At 35.4% G+C, this 16,837-nt stretch overlaps 1 protein-coding gene across 3 annotated transcripts in view; it reads left to right on the forward strand.

Annotated features, from left to right (window-relative positions):
• The window catches only part of FOCAD (focadhesin), a 338,731-nt gene that overhangs the window by 295,569 nt on the left and 26,325 nt on the right, over positions 1-16,837 (forward strand). For all 3 annotated transcript variants that reach the window (XM_063080862.1, XM_063080864.1, XM_063080865.1), the window contains 7 exons: positions 1,563-1,710; positions 3,638-3,757; positions 5,226-5,348; positions 5,810-5,887; positions 6,553-6,624; positions 7,910-8,012; positions 9,877-9,957. In XM_063080862.1, coding sequence (XP_062936932.1) covers positions 1,563-1,710; positions 3,638-3,757; positions 5,226-5,348; positions 5,810-5,887; positions 6,553-6,624; positions 7,910-8,012; positions 9,877-9,957 — 725 coding nt within the window. The remainder of the gene's footprint in view (positions 1-1,562; positions 1,711-3,637; positions 3,758-5,225; positions 5,349-5,809; positions 5,888-6,552; positions 6,625-7,909; positions 8,013-9,876; positions 9,958-16,837) is intronic.

Consider the following 16,837-nt stretch of genomic DNA (forward strand, 5'->3'; position numbering starts at 1 on the left):
AATATAGAAAGATAGCCAAAAAAAAAAAACTTCCCTGTGGATTCTAAATTAAAACAAAGACTTTTAGTTCATATTAATCAAGAATAGTCTTTCCTCTTTCAGAAATGTGATTTGTATCAAAAGCCATGCAATATTCAGATGTTAGATGTTGATTTAACTGGTTGAAAATGCATTATGCTAGTTGAGCTTGTTAAGTTCATGCTATAACAACAGTTCTGTCTGACTAGTGATGGATTATTACTGCAGTAGCTTCTTTACAAAGGATTGTCTGATACTAGATAGTTATGAAATAGTAACTAGAAAAACACACTTAAGTTGCCTTCTTATAGCAGTCTATCATGGCATCATGCAGGGCACTGAGAGGGACCTTGAGGTTGGCAGATGGAATAGAAGTCTGGGAATCAAAAATTCCTGTGTTCTGGTCATGCTCTGCTGGAAGCTCTCTGCGTGACCTTGAGGAAATCTTGTAGCCTGTTCATCCTTTTGGGTGTCTCAGATTTGGATGCTCTGTTTGCACAGAGGTGTTGGGGAAGTAGCTAGCATGTTCATAAAACGATGTGATGGTTCTTAATGCTGGCCAAGGGAATAGATGCCATTTAAGAGTGAAATGACATAAAATACAGGCATTGAGATATGTTATTGAAGAAATGCCCTGGAATGTCATCTTAAGCATGTCATGATGAGAGGCAAGCCAAACTAGAGTGAGGATGATTTTTTTTTAAATTTGGTATTTCTTCCATTTAAAAACAATGATGACAAAAACATTTTTTGAATGGTAAAAAATTACCACAAGGCGCATTATCTTATCATATTAACTTGAAGTTTTCTGAGAGAACAATTCTTTTCTTTAAGTTGATATGTGTTCTTTCTGGAGAATTGGAGCACAGAGCCCCAGATTTCAATTGAATTGTCACATGGGGTAACTTTTGACAAGCCTGTCATTTGTCCATTTTCTCTTCTGACCCAGTGGTAGTCTGAGAGATCAGAGGGGAGAGAAGAATTAATGTCATTGTGCACAGATGAATACACAGTTTTTTTAAGAAAGAAATTCCACTTGTTGAAGTTGACCAGGAAACATGAAGCAGTACCTCATAATCACACCTTGCAATTATCTCCCCTGTTATAAGTCAGATACCTTCAGCTCATATACTGAAATTTAGTCTTTTCTGTGTTTATGCAGTTAATCATAGTGTACTCAACAAGGGTGGGGTGGAGAGAGGACTGCAGCATTTCTGTATGGGCAGAAGTGGAGCTGGTGTATGCCTTCCCCCCTCCTCATCATAGAGTTTTAGTCATACTATTTCATGTTTTTGCTTTTGTCCAGTGGCTGCACAGCAACTAGCATGGGCAATGGATACGTATTTTGATATAAAGTTTTCTTTTGTGGGGAGAGATGGGTATACCTGTTATGGGTCAGGGGGCACAGTCATATACTAGGTGGCAGAATTAGAATCCAGCCATCTCACCTCAGGTTTCAGAGCACTGTAAATGCCTATGGTAAGTGAAGAGCAGTTATGTGGATTTCTTGTGATTCTAACCCCTCATCTTTTTTGGCATCCAAGCACGGGCTGTATATTGGGAGTTGGACTTGTTCTGTCCCTCATGAGCCACAGCAGCCAAATGGAGTCCCGGGTTCATGTGGCAGCATCACTCCGGAAGCTGTCTGTATACCTAGATGACAGTGGGAGCCAAAGCAGAACATTTCAGGAGGTAGGAGATGGAGAATACACTTTTCTTCCCTTTGCTGTCTTTTGTTTTCTTGTTGCTGCTTATTTGCTACTACTGATATTTTGGAAACCCTGTAAATTAAATTCTTCCTCAATTTTAAGTGAGAGAAGGAGAAAATCTGACTGGCAAACAACCTATATTAGATCCTAAGGTTTTCAAATTGTGCAGCTGTTTAAATCAACTTAGACTTAAATGTGGCATATAAGATAAGAGCCTTTAGTGAATACAAAAACCTAAGTCAGCATCACTAGAAGGCACTTTCTAAGGAGAGCTGCAACTTCTGGAAGAAGGTAAAATGGAGATTTTTAGAATTGTGCTAAAGCTAAATATAACTTTAAAAAATGGCCAGGAATAAACTTAAGAAACTACAAATCGAAAGCCATTTGATTTTTTCAAATGTCAGCGAGCATGAAAAATTATTGAGGAAATTCCCTTTACCACACTTAATGAAAAGATTTTTCTGTTATGGTGCAAAAATATGCAGAATTAGGGTTCATGTGACACATTCCATAGGTGTTAACCATGTTTAACTGGAACGTTTTTGGCATGTGCATGGCTGTCTCTGTTGTGCCCAGGTGAAGCTTAATCGCCTGTGTTCTTCTTTGGGAGGAGCAGGGGATGACCTTGTGGCCTGGCCAGATTCTTCCTCTCGTTAGAGCAGATTCTATTTTATCCGAGCCTGCCCACAAGCTATTGATGAGTACATAATGGCTGCTGTGTTTCCCTGCTCAGCTCCTCTGCTTTCAGCAATAGGACTTGTTGAATTGGTGAATTTCTCAGGGGCACAAAAGGTTGAAGTTTTGTTCTAAGAAATGCACTACATTTCCATTTTTAAAGTGGTGTAGAGCATGATTTAAAAGTACATGAAAAAAAGAGCATGATTTTATTTTAAGCCAAAGGAGAAAATCTTGTGATTTTTCCGAGGAGCAATTTGATGAATAAATGAAAGCAAGGTTTTTATAACTGATGCATCTTTCTGCCTTGATATTTTGATTTATAAGGCCTTAAGCAAGCAGTTTTTTTCCCCTCTCTTCTGTGATGTTTAATTATTCAATTTCTGCCTTAGAAACTGCTTACATTTTTCATGCTGCATCAACCAGCACTAGGACTTGAATTTTCCACTTTGTCTTAACAGTATCCTTATATCATGAAAATGTGAGGTAGGAGGGAAGGGATGATTAACCTTGATTTGCAAAAATTTAGACTCACATTGAGTAACTTGTCCGAAGTTACTTAGACAGTAAATGATCAATTTGGGACATACATCCAAGTATTGTCTCCACTCCGAACATTCTTTTTTATTTATATTTTGCTTATTCATTTGTTTATTTATTTATTCAGTTATTTATTAAGTTCTCTCACTAGTGCTATGAAGTGGGTAGTATTATCCCCATTTTACATAATTATCTGACTTCAAAACCCAAATTCCTGTTCCAGTTATCCTCCACTACTTCTCCTAGGGAATCTTAATAGCAGTGTTTCAATTCCTTGACTTTCTTGTCCTGTTTGGCCTTGGTTGGGAGTGCATTGCAATTAGCAACATCCACTGGTGATGAAAATCTGTTTCTTTCTGCTGTTGATAGGTGTTGTGTTCTGGCATGATGGGGTGAAGAAACCTTTTGATTTAGTATCTAAGGACCTGGATTTGAATTCTGCCTCTGTCACCTGTTAGCTGTGTGTAATTGAGCCTGAAAGTCCTTGTCTATAAAGTAGAAATAATGATACCCATCATGACATTGTTATGAAATATAATAAGTTAGGCAGCAAAACAGTGCCCAGTCTGTAGTGAATGTATTTGAATCCAATTCTTCTTCAAAGGAGAAGTTTGGCAGAATATTTGTGTCAACTAAGCCATGTTCTTTTATCTTGCCTCATGAAGAAATATTTTCCTGCTGTATTTTCTTTTCAGGTGCTTGCTTACACCCTTAGCTGTGTATGTACATCAGCGTTCAGTGCTGGCATTATTGAGGCTGCGGAGGCTGAAGATATTATGAACAAGCTTCGACTGTTAGTAGAGAACAACCAGCAGGTTGGAATGTGTGCCCTGATTATTTCTCTCTGTTGGTTTCATGCTACTGCTAAGTCCTGCTTTTGACTTAGCAGTCCTGCTTCTGAATTATACTATAGTGGGATATTTTTCATGATTAGAACTGAGAAACCTCTATTTTTTTCTCTCACCACTATACCAATAGTCACAGATGTCTTTTTTTCTTTTTATCCCATATCTTCTTCTGTAGACATTTTTTTCTTTGTTTGGGAGAGAATTGATAGGCTTTTCTCTTTCTCCAACTATTGCTTAATACTTATAAAATCTTAAAGAATGTGGCTAGGGAATTAAGAGTTATGTAAGGCTTGAGACAAAAATTTGTAAAGATATGAATACATAAAGGACACTGATGAAGTGAAGCTTCAGAAAATCAAGGCAGAAAATCCCTGCTCGTGCCTGAATATGTATAGGGAAATTTAAATACTATAAATTAAATTAAATACCATTAAAATGTTCCCTCTGAAATATTATTCAGTCTTAGAAAGGAACTTCTGACATGTGCTACAACATGGATGAACCTTAAGGACATTATGCTAAGTGAAATAGGTCAATCACAAAAGTGTAAATATTGTATGAATCCACTTATATACTTAGCGTAGTCAAATGCATAGAGACAGAAAGTGGTTTCCAAGGGCTGGGGGGAGAAAGGAATGGAGAGTAATTGTTTAATGTATATAGAGTTGTAGTATTTTAGGATGAAAAGAGTTCTGGAGATGAATGGTAGTGAGGGTTGAACAACAATACGAGTATGTGTCTTCATGTTTACTGTCACTGAACTGGTTGGTATTCACAGTTAGGACGGAAAAATTTTATGTGTATTTTGCCACAGTAAAAAAAAAAAAAAATTGAAAGCAAAAATATTCCCTCTGATTATACGTTATAGAATTTCCCAATTTGGATTTTTTGTTGTTATTGTTACATTTCTCCGAAGTCTTAATATTGGCCATAGTGCATTGTTGAAAGATTCACTGGTTTTAAGCTTATAATAGCATGTTACTATTTTATGGTTATGTCTGCCCAGTTGCATTCAGAAAATGTTTTGCAAAACCAAAATGTAGACGTTTTTATATGCTGTGCTTACTATGGGATGTTTTTCTTGTTGCTTAGGAGTTGATTTACCTTGTGTGGTCTACTTTGGTATTTTCACCCTAACACCTTATGAGAATTTGGATTGTTTGAGCTAAGTTGCTCAACAGTACAGCATTATTTTCCTAAAATAAACTACTCACTAAAACTTAATTCCTTGCAGTTAGACTCTGCAGTTTCTATTGCAAACCAAAGTCTAGATTAAAAAAAAAATCTGTAAATCTCTGATTTTTAGATGGCAAATAGAATTCATCAGTAGGAAAGGGAACCCCTAGAAGTGTTTATGTTGCTGTATATAAACATTTCTAACCCGTGTCTTCTTTTTGTCTTTTTCTCACACCTTGTTTTTATTTATTTATACCAGACTTCAGGTTTTGCCCTGGCATTAGGAAACATAGTTCATGGTTTGTCTGTGTGTGGACATGGAAAAGCTGAAGACTTGGGCAGCAGACTGCTTCCTGCCTGGATCAAAATTGTGCTAGCACAGGTAGAGGTCATCTCCTGTATGCTATTTTATATTTTTATACAGGAAAAAGAACTACTTTATTGGACCATTTATAGGAGCTGCTAAGATATATAGCTTAACAATAAAAGAACAGGCTATTTCAAATGAAAGAGACACATGTACTTTTAATCCCTTATAAAATAATGCATCCTGTCAACCATTATAGTTTTTTTTTAAAATTGGCTCTTTTATCAGTGTTTTAATTTTAAAACAAAATTGTGTCTTTTGAAAAATAATAACAAGTAGCCACATATGATCTAAAAACCTTACTCTTTTACTTTATTTTAGTCTGTTGCCATTTTTTGTCCAATTCTACTGGTTATGTTGACCCTACAAATTGAGTGCCATTTTGACCATTTATTTCTCTATGCTATAATAAATTTTCTAAAATACATACCCAAAGACTGTTTCCTTCTTGACATATTCTGATGCTTTGTTTTCAGGGTACTCCCACAATGCTTTGTCTGGCAGCCCTTCATGGCATGGTGGCCTTGGTAGGCTCTGAAGGGGATGTAATACAGGTAAAGAAATAAGCTGTTGAGGGAATGAAATCTAAATGTGCATATAGCCATACCAGAAAGAGAATATTCCAGTATCTTAGTATGCTAAGGACAGAAGAATATATGCTCCTATTAATAGTTATACTGGGTTTTTCAATGCCTTGCTGTATGAAATGCAGCTCTTGGCTAAGAATTCTTTCTATAAAGATTTGTTCCTGGTTTTATTTGCTTTGCAGGGATTAAACCTGATCAACTTAGGTTCTTTCTATAAATTTCCCTGCCTGAGAAAAGTGATTGAATGATATGAAATTTGAAAAGTCATTCACAAGAAACTCCATTTTATATCAGTAATGTTTGAGTTTATACCTATGTAATTCTTCTTTTACTTCAAAATGTTTTTACAGTATGTATGTGTAAATTTATGAGTAATTCTAAAGGAGCTGCTTTGTTTATACAGTAAAATTGTGTTGAATAACTGTTACATGCGATACTGTAGATGCTAGGAAATCAATGATAAATAAAACATGGGCCCTGCCCTTGAGGAGCTCTCACTTTATGTATTTGAAATATAAGGACATGAGATAAATTATTCTATAGCTTAAAAGTTGGTAGGTCATGTACTGTGAATATAATTATTTACTTTTGGGGGGCGGGTGCTGGGATGGGTATTTCTCCTATTCTTTCAGCTGAAGTCAGAAGCTATCCAGACCTCTCATTTTCAAGGCAGACTTAATGAAGTCATTAGAACCTTAACTCAGGTGAGCAGAAGATTTTAAAATCCTTGCATGGGAAAACAAATATTCTCTTTTGTTGTCTTTTTTTCTATTACATGATGCAAAATATTTAACCTGGAAAATGGGGAAGTCTCTAGTTATTCATGCTGAGTTCAAGGGGGAGTGGTGTATAGTCCTGTGTTCACTGACAAACGTGCACTGCCTGTGGAAGAAAAGAAAGCTGGAATTTTTCAACTAACTTGACATCGGTTTTCCTTACAAATTAAAACCTTACCCTGCAAGGAATGTCAGGCCCTCAGCACAAGGAAAAATGGAAGGTGATCAAAGGGCAGGGCAGGTATCTAGACAAAATGGTCAAGAGGCACTTGTTCAGATGTCACTGATGAAAGTATTTGGGTAAATTATTGTCATTGTTATTCTTGGCTAAAGAGTTAACAATATTTATCTGCTAAGAAATGTTTTTATCTTTTAATATTTTTATTTTTAAAAAATCATTATGTTCATTGTATAAAGTTTGAAAGTATAGAATGAAAGAACCTGAAAAAATATTACTGATAGTCTGCCAAACATGAAGCAACTGTTACTAATATTTAGGCATATTTCTTTTCAAGCATTCTTATTTTGTTTGCATAGTTGCTATTCTTACTGTAGTAGAACTTTATATCTTATTCTTCTTCGTTAGCATACTCATTTTCATTCTTACAAAACATAGTTGATTATAATACCTACCACATCAAGGAGTTTTAGTAATTCATAGTTTTAAAAGCAAACATAAATCTCTGAACAGAAGAAACTCTTTTTTGCGTGTATGAACATTCATATGCTCAAAAAAAAGAATTCTGTTGAAACTTAAGTTGCTATAACTTGGGAGGAAAGTCTATATATGAAAACTATTATTTAAAAAATGCTTATTATGAATGATAAATAGTAACAGAACAACATTGAAAGAAGAGAACAAGATAATATCTCCTTCCATTTTTAGAGTTATTTTGGAGTTTTCTTTACCATTTTTGAAAATTCCTTTGAGACCAGTCTGACCCAGTGAAACCTGAGAAAACCATTAGTACTTTCAGCCATGGTTAATTAATAGATTGACTGATTCATTCATTAATTCAGCAAACACTTGTTGAGCACCTATATGACCCAGGTATCATATACTAGACACATGAATTTACATCTTGTGATAGAACTACTCATTACCAGCTAAGCCACTGCCTTATAAAACATTAGTTATTTTCTATGAGTGGCCTTTCATTGAGTGGAGCTTAGATCTTGCCCCATCATTGAACTGTGACATTTTCATCTATAGGTCATCAGTGTCTCTGGGGTGATTGGTCTTCAGTCTAATACAGTCTGGCTTCTAGGACATCTTCATCTGTCTACTCTGTCCTCAAATCAAAGTAGAACTTCTGGTAAGATTAAAGTTCAAAACACTGGAGCTGGAAGGAGGGATTGCTGATTTAGGGCTCTGTACTTTGTTAAGAGTGTTAATCTTTACAATAACCCTAAGTGGTGAGTATTACCATCTCTATTTTACATCAGAAGGAAATAGGGTGTGGAGAGGCTTCCTGACTTACCCAAAGAAATGTGGCAGTAAGTGGTGGACATGTAGTTTGAACTCAGATTTGCCAGCCTCCAAAGCCCATGCTCTTTTCACTCTTCCTCTCTGCTCCCCTTGGAGAACAGTTTAGACATTCAGTCTAATTCCCATATTTTGCAAATGAAGAACCCAAGGCTTAAAAAGATTATGTGACTTACATACAGAGTTAGTTTAGTGAGAAATCCAGAAACTAGGAGCCAGGTCCTTGAAGCTTGGAACAGACTTATTTTTATTTTACTAGATGTAATGGTAGTTCACACAGTATTTGTGTTTCATGAAAATTCTCTTCATGTGTGGCCGGAGATTTTCTGGCCCCTAATTATGAAAAAATAATGGGGTAAGTACATTTAAAGATGTGTACCTCCTCAGCCTTGGAGTTGAAATCATAGGTCTTAATATAACAAGGCCCTTTCTATGTCTTGATTTTTTTATAAAAGCAATAAAATACATTTGCAATCCCACATGCTTAATTTATGTTCGTACTTGGAGATTTTCTGGGGAAGGCATCACTGTTAATACATCTGCTCATTGCTCTTTATAGAATTGTGACCCACTGGCTATCTTAGACCCAGGCCAGAGAAGTTTAGGTACTAAAGATCTCTGATTAAAACCTAGTATTACGTACCCACTGACAGGTAGTCTACTGACAGCATTACCGTGAATGTGGGCCACTGTAATTACTGTTCTTCTTGCTTTCAATCACTCTGTAGCTATAGAAATAGGATATTCATCCACACAGCCTTCCCACCATAATGAACTTTAGGCAGCTGGAAGTTGTCACATTAAAATGAGAAAAAGAAAAAAAAAACTTTTGGAAACCCTTGGCAATGTTAGTTTTTAAGGGCAGGCTCTCGACTAGCATATTTATGTCAAGATTTTGCTTTTATACATAGGCTTATGTTATATTATGTAGTACTTGGTCTTGTCCACATATACTCAAATCAGGTAGTAATGAATAATCTTATATCCAGCTTGTACTGAGCAAAATGATTATATGTCTGGAAAAGTACAGCTACTTGGTCCTGATGGAATTTTCTAATTGAACCATTTATTGCAATAAAAACCATCTCATGAAACAATTATGAGAGACTGTGAGGAAAAGGATTTAGGAGACTCTCATGACTCAACTATCATGTATGTTACTGCTTCACCATTCCAGGTCAGCAACTACATCTGGTTATTTATACATGTTGGTCACTTAGAGGTCTTTATCTTAGGTAAGAGACTGGTGCAATTAGTACTGGTTGTTGAATTTCCATTGTCCATATATCTGATTCAGCATGCCCTGAAGTGGCCCCTGGAACAGTGGTGTCAGCCTAGAAGCTCAGCAGACTCCTTGCTGACCCTGAGGGTCATTGCATTGGGGGTCATTGATGTGACAGTGTGGAAAGGACTTTTTTAACTGCTTCAGCAAAGTATTTATCCTCTTTGGTTTTTTTCAGCCTCTGCTAAGTTTGCCACCGTTTTAGATTTGCTTTTATAGCTTAAGTGATTACTTCAAGGCCAGTCACTTACTCTAATAGAATTAGTTGCATCCACAGAGTATTGTGCTGAGATTAATGGCATAAACATCTCCACTTTATCTCTATGTTGATATGGCAGCATGAGATCATTATCTTTCCTTCATTAGTCCTGCCAACTTCACTGGTTAATTTGATCATTTTCTGTCTCCACAGTTCCTACTGACTATAGCTATTTGCCTGAAAGCAGTTTTATTAGAGCAGCCATTGGCTTCCTCAGTTCGGGAGGAAAAAAAGGCAAGTTGAGCACATTTCTTGAATCTTTCCTTTTACATGTTATGTAAGTTTGTGTGCCCTAAGCATGCCTCTGTAGAATGAAACAATACAAATCTGAAGGGATGAATATTTTTTTTTCCTAAACTGTCTGTACAATAGAGATGACCAGGAGGCCAACTACAACAATTGGTACATAAAACACAGTGTGTAGTCTCTTGTACTCACTGTCTCTGACCTTGGATGGCTCTATGAAAACCTTAATCTTCCATTTAGCCATTTCAGAAGTATAAACGCATGTTACTTTTCCTCTCAATTTCAAGTGAGTGTGATCTAAAAAGAGGAAATACACCAGGGTGCAGTTTGTATCCCAGCATCTGTCTTGGAAGTAGGTCTTCTCCCTGCACCTGTATGATCACTTTGCGTTGTTGGAATCACTGGCTCAAGTTCCTATTTTTAATTTGTGTTCTTTTTCTCTGCACACATTTGTCCCCTTGTGATTCTATGTTGCTGCCATCCACATTAGAGCACAAGCAACTTGAAGACAAAGATTGAGTGCCTTTTGTTTTTAATTGGAGCCAGAATAATGCTATGTAAGTTATTGAGTGCTCTTTAACAATACACATATACTTTTCAGAGCTGTGAGGAAAAAATAGATTAGAATTGAACATGTCATGGCTCAGGGACCAGCTTCATTAATGTACTATTCTTTCACTAACGTTTGCTAATTTTATTCTTCCTTGGCTGGTTAGGTCATTCTGTGCAAAACCAGTGTCTGTATTACAGCAAGGCCATCCCAGTTTTGGAAAGGAAAAAAAAGGTTTTTAAACAAATTAAATTGAAAAACTAGAAGAAATCTGGAGGAAGCAGTTTGATTAATGAAGGTCATGGAAGACCATTGGAAGGGGAGTGAAAGGTCATGTCTGATATCCTACTGGTTACAGTAATCGCTGAAGCTTCCAGATTATGAACTTTAAAAAAAACCCAAAAACTTTATTTTTATATGAGGGGTCTTCAAAAAGTTCATGGGAGGATTTTTATTATATTTTAATTCTATTTTTTTCACAAACTTTTTGAAATATCCTGATAGCAATTTTAGGTTTACAGAGAAATTAAGCAGAAAGTTCAGATAGTTGCCCTACCTCCGCATCACCCCCCAAACTCACACACATGAGTTTTTTTTCTGTTGTTAACATGTTACATTAATGTGATACATTTCTTACAATTATGAACCAATATTAATATATTATTATTAACTCAATTTTACATTAGGATCCCCTGTTTGTATTGTATAGTTCTATGGGTTTTGCCAAATGCATAATGTCATGTATTCACCATTACAGTATCATACAGAATAGTTTCACTGCCCTAAAAATCCTCAGTGCTCCACTTCTTTATCATAGCCTGGAGACAAATTCCTTTAGTTTCTGGAGTTCTAGAATTTGTGCTGTTGTCCTGCAGTCATGAGTTAGCATTATTTTCTTTTTCATATCCTCAGTGAAAATTGACATATGGATATATAAACATATCATATATTACATATAATGTGAAGTTAGTTCATTGTTTATATTGCCATAAATTAAGTCTACTTAAAATAGATATCGTAGTAGAGATGTTTTTATTAGTAAAGAAAGTGAATTTTTACTAAATGAGCATCTAAACCTTCCATGGCTGGAACAATGCTAGGAATATATGTTTTTGCTATAATTTTGGTTAGGTTGCTCATTGATAGCCAATAGAATTTTAAAATGATGATAATGTGAGGTATTTCCCTGTGAAATAAGATAAAAACTCTTAATGTCAGATGAAAGATACACTGTTTTCTTCTGTAGTGAATGAAATGTCATTTTGGCTCCCCATATCCATATTTCTTGGCAGAAATGAATTTTCTCTAAAGCTTATGGGGAATTCTTGGTTGAATGTGACAGTTTTATGATTATGCAGTCATAGCACAACAGGAAATATTCTGCTCTAAGACTGAAAAATCAGGTGAAACTGGAATCGGAGTTGTTACTTGCAATCTTGCTGAAAGCTGTTTTAAAACAGATAAATGAAGTTTTTAAAAAGTGCCATATTACCAATCAGATTTTCGGCATTTTCAGGTTGTGGGAGAGGACAGCCTTCTTGTCAGGTTTGCTGACTAGATTCAGAGGAAAATCTATTCAGCCTTACACATTACTAATGATGACCCCAGAGGAGTGGGGGCCGTGGGAGGCTGACCTCCGCCTCCGAAGCCCATTTACAAAAACAAAACCAGACCCTGCTCTGTGGGGCTAAATGGGATGTCCAAATGCAGAGGTGTGCATGCAAACAAGTGTTTTCTTCTTCAATATGCCCAGCTCATTTGAATTTTAATAACTCCCTTCTGAAGCAGCTTTTGAGTTTAAATGTCCCTGGATGTCACTCACTAGAGCCCAGTGGAGCTACTGATAGGAAGGATGACAACTTTGGGGAACTCTTTTGAGGAAGAAATTGTTTTAGAAAATAAAAATCATGCTTGGCATAAGCAGAAGACAGAAAACTTTAGGGATGGCATGATTTCATTGCCTCTGTGTGCTATTTTTATCTTTAATAACTCACAAGAGGAAGAAAATGTGATGGGTTATTTATTCCTGATCCAGACTTATGCCTGGATGAGATTGGGCATTGTGATCTCAGTTTTAACCAAACAAATTTGAGATAGTGAATACATTAATCTTCATTCTAATGCTTTGGGCTTTTCTGACTTTGAATACTCATTTTAATACTCATGTGATAGGACATGCGAGATGTTCATAGCATCCGTTTTTTCATACAGGCCTACATACCAAATAGATGAAATTCCTTCAGTTTTTAAGTAATTCAGTTTATGATTTTGAATATAACAGTTTTTTGTGACATTCTGTTATCTTGCCTGCTAACCCTGGCTGCCTTCTCTCAGATGCATTATTCTTTAACCTTTTGTCATCATCATTATCTATTCCTATGGGTATTTTTTGACTATGCTAGGCTTAAAATCTTTACTCATAATTTAATTCCTTCTATCATGGAATTACTTTTTCCCCTAAAAGTCCTCTAATTTTTGACTCTTACTACTCTTGCTTCTTTTCTACTTATTTATTTTTTTCCCTGGTTTCTGCTCTTTGTGTTTTCTCAAGTTCATATCATGTTCAGAGTTCATCAAAATTTTATGCACTTCTTTTATAAAACATCTAAAACATATTTAAAGTACTTAATAAAATTAATAATTTTTTTTGATGTTAACATTAGATTTTCTACATAATAGGATTATTTTTGTTTTCATTCTGTTGCTGGGGAGTGTGACTAAGACTTTCTAAGCTTGTGTTTTTCTGTTAGGCTTTAAAGTTTACAGTAAGGAGTATTATCTGAGGAGAGTATATTTAAATCCAAGTAATACAGTCATTATGAATGGCATTTCCTTCTTGACATGAATTCACGTGTCAGGGATCTGTGTGTATAAGTATTGAGCTTGTGCACAAAGTATAGGTAGGTATATGCTCGATCAGTCATTTTCAAACTGTTAGTGTGAGATATAATTATTGAGGAGTCTAGCCAAAGGAACAGAATTAGTGAACTCTGTGGAATAAATGATATGAGAAAGTTGTCCTATTTTCTGTGAAATTATGGGGTTAGTTGCCAAGATTATTCATCATTTTTGAATATTTTAAATTAGTAATAGTTTACCTATACAACTCTTTAAAAAATACTATTGGAAATCAATACCTGTATATAACACTAGTTTCATAAATGCTGTAAAGAATTCCCTGTAATATCAACACCTCGCGATAGCCACTATAGATACTCCAGTATATGTCCTCCTAGGTGTGTGTGTATGTGTTCTATTATATTGGATTATAAAATTTATATTATTTTATTGTCTGATTTTTAAAAAAAAATTTAACAACTTTCCATGTAAAAGGACATAACTAGCACCCATCTACTCTAAAAGGAAGCTTAGAGGAAGTATGAAAAGAGCTCTATTGCATTACTTTCTGGACATTTATCAGTAGGATATGTTTTTGGTGGGTTTGGTTTTTATTTTTTATTATAAACATCATGAAAATATTTGGAAGGAAAAAAAGTCACTGATTATCCCATGATAATTTCTGCAGCTGTTATTTTTGGATGTTATTTTTTCCTTTGTTGCTATACAAATTTTTTCATGTGTTATACGCACACAATTTTTACACATATCCAAATATATACATACTTTGTATTTTTTTAACTTAATATTATAAACATTTCCTTATTTTTCATATATCTCCATAATTATCATTTTTAAAAGACTGTAGAATATTTCATCAAGTTGATGAATCATAATTAACTTAGTCACTTCACTATTGGTCTTTTAAATTTTTATTATAGTGACCATCTTCATACACGTAACTCTCTCTTCTGCTATAGCTTTCCTTAGGATAAATTCTCAGCAGTTTTATCAGTGGGCAAAAGTGTGAGTATTTGGTGACTATAGGGATGGCATGGCCTCAGTGTTCTTCAAAAGGATTGTACCAATTTTTAGTACCTCAGCCCTGTATGAATGAATAGCAAAGCAGTAAGTATATCATTGAGATTAAAGCATGGGAGCCAGACTGCCTGGGTTCACATCCCACTTCCACTACTTGCTGGCTATGTAACGTCAGGCAAGCTATGCAAGTTTCTAAGCCTCAATTGCTTCTGTAAAATGGAGAAAGTAATTGAATTTTGTTTATAGAGTTTTTGTAAGGATTATGAGTCATTTTATGTAACGGTACTTAGAAAGCAAAATAAAGATAAAACCCTTTCTAGTTATAATATCCTATTACAAAGCAAACTAAAATATAAGTAAATGACAGGAATAACAAACAGGTATAAAATTACCTTAAGACTGCTTTAATTTGCATTTCATTGCCAGAAGGAATTAACATTTTTGCATGTATTTACTATTTAAGAGGTTGGTTCTTTTAGTTAAATTTTAGAGTTTCTTTTTAAAAATTTATACCTTTTTTTTTAAACAGTTTATCTTTAGTTTTTCAATTACAGAAGAGTTGCAAAACAGCCAGAGAACTCTCATATTCCCTTTACCCGGAAACCCTATTCAATAGTTTCTTTAGCAATCCCAATGATGTCTTTAATAGAAAAATAATCTAATCTGGAATGTCATATTGCAATTATTTGTCATGTCTCTTTAGTCTCCTTTAATGTGGAACAGTTCCTCAGTCCTTCTGTGACTTTCTCGACTTTAACATGATTTAAGGTTAGAAGCCAGTTATTTTATAGAATATTCTTCACTTTGGGTTTGCCTGATGTTCCTCATATTAGAGTCAGGTCAATCATTTTTGGCAGGAATATCACAGAAGAGGAACTATTTTCCTCTCACTGCCTCCCATCAGGTGGCATGTGATGTCTGTCTACCTCCACTGGTGAGATTAACTTTGATCACCTGGATAAGGTAATGTCTTCCAGGTTTCTCTACTATTTTTCGTTTATCATCAATAAATATTTTATGTGGAGATATTTTGAGGCTTTACGAATATCCTACTTTTCTTCTTATTTTCACTCATTAGTTTTAGCATCCATTAATGTTTCTTGCCTGAACTAATTATTACTCTATGGTTGCCAAAAGGTGACTTTTATAATTTCATTGTCTGATCTACAATTTTTTAGTAAGCATTCTGCTGTAGGGAAGAGCTCCTCTCCTCTTTTCTCCCTTTCTTTCTTTTTCCTTCCCTTTCCCTGTTGTTTTCTCCTCCCCTCCCCTTCACCTTTCTTTCCCTCTCCTTCCCCTTTTCTTTAATTTTTCTATTAGTGTGGACTGCTAAATTCCTATTTTTATTATTTATTATTTAATTATTTATTATTTTGATCTTCATATTGTCCCAGATTTGGCCAATAAGAACCTCTTCAAGTTGGCTCTAGTGTCCTTTGACATGACCCCATCATTGTTTGAGTACTTTCTCACCTGGCACAAGAAGTTGTTCTAGGCTTATCTTGTACTATCCTCATCCCAGGTAGCACAGTGGAGAATGGTATTTAGAAGCTAAGACCTGTGTGCAAAGTGTCTCATTGCTGCTGGGGTAATGGCTGCTCCCAGGCCCTTTCAGTGGACAGAACTAGGAAATATATGTTCTCTCTCTCTCTCTCTCTCTCTTTCTTTTATGTCTATATTTACTTCTATATTTGGCTATATATAAAACGAAAACTGTGAGTTTACACCAATATCTACAATTCTAATTCAACACCACAGGGTTCATTCTACCTTTCTTTTCTTGCTTGTAACTCTCTTCTCTGACAGTAAGAAATACGGCTCCCATTATTCTCAATATATTTGCTCACATACTCAATCCTCCTGTATGTTACCAGTCTCCTGCCCCAGTGGGCCACAGACCTGCTAATTTGCCTTTTTCACTCAGGTCCTGATCTTCACTGGCTGCCACCCTGTGTGGCAGCCTTCCTGGTGCTAAGGGGCCCAAAGATGTTTTTGTTTCTAATAATTCTGAATGTCATTGAAGTATTTGGTCTTAAGACAGAACACACTACCGACTTTTAGTATCTGACTGATATATCAGAATCATCAATTGTTTGCAACAGCTGTCTTGATTGTAGAGTAGCTTCTGGCAGGAGCTAAGTATCTCTTAGTTCCCACAAATATGCCATGCTGTAATTTTCTCTGCTTGTATTTTCTATAGATTTTGTCTAGAAAAATCCTACTCATCCTTTCCATCTTGATTTAAATATCCCTTCTTTGGTGGGGAAGATGGGGCTTCCCTGATTTTCCCAGATTAGGTTAGATTTTTTAAGTGATACTTTCCTATGTTTGTCATGGTACTTTAGATACATGTCATTATTTACGTAATTATTTATAGTTCTTTGTTTAAAGTCTGTCTTTCCCTTAGACTTTTCTTTTTCTTTTCCCTTAGACTTGTCT

This window comes from Cynocephalus volans, chromosome 16 (genome assembly GCF_027409185.1).
Source record: "Cynocephalus volans isolate mCynVol1 chromosome 16, mCynVol1.pri, whole genome shotgun sequence".
Taxonomy (NCBI): Eukaryota; Metazoa; Chordata; class Mammalia; order Dermoptera; family Cynocephalidae; genus Cynocephalus; species Cynocephalus volans.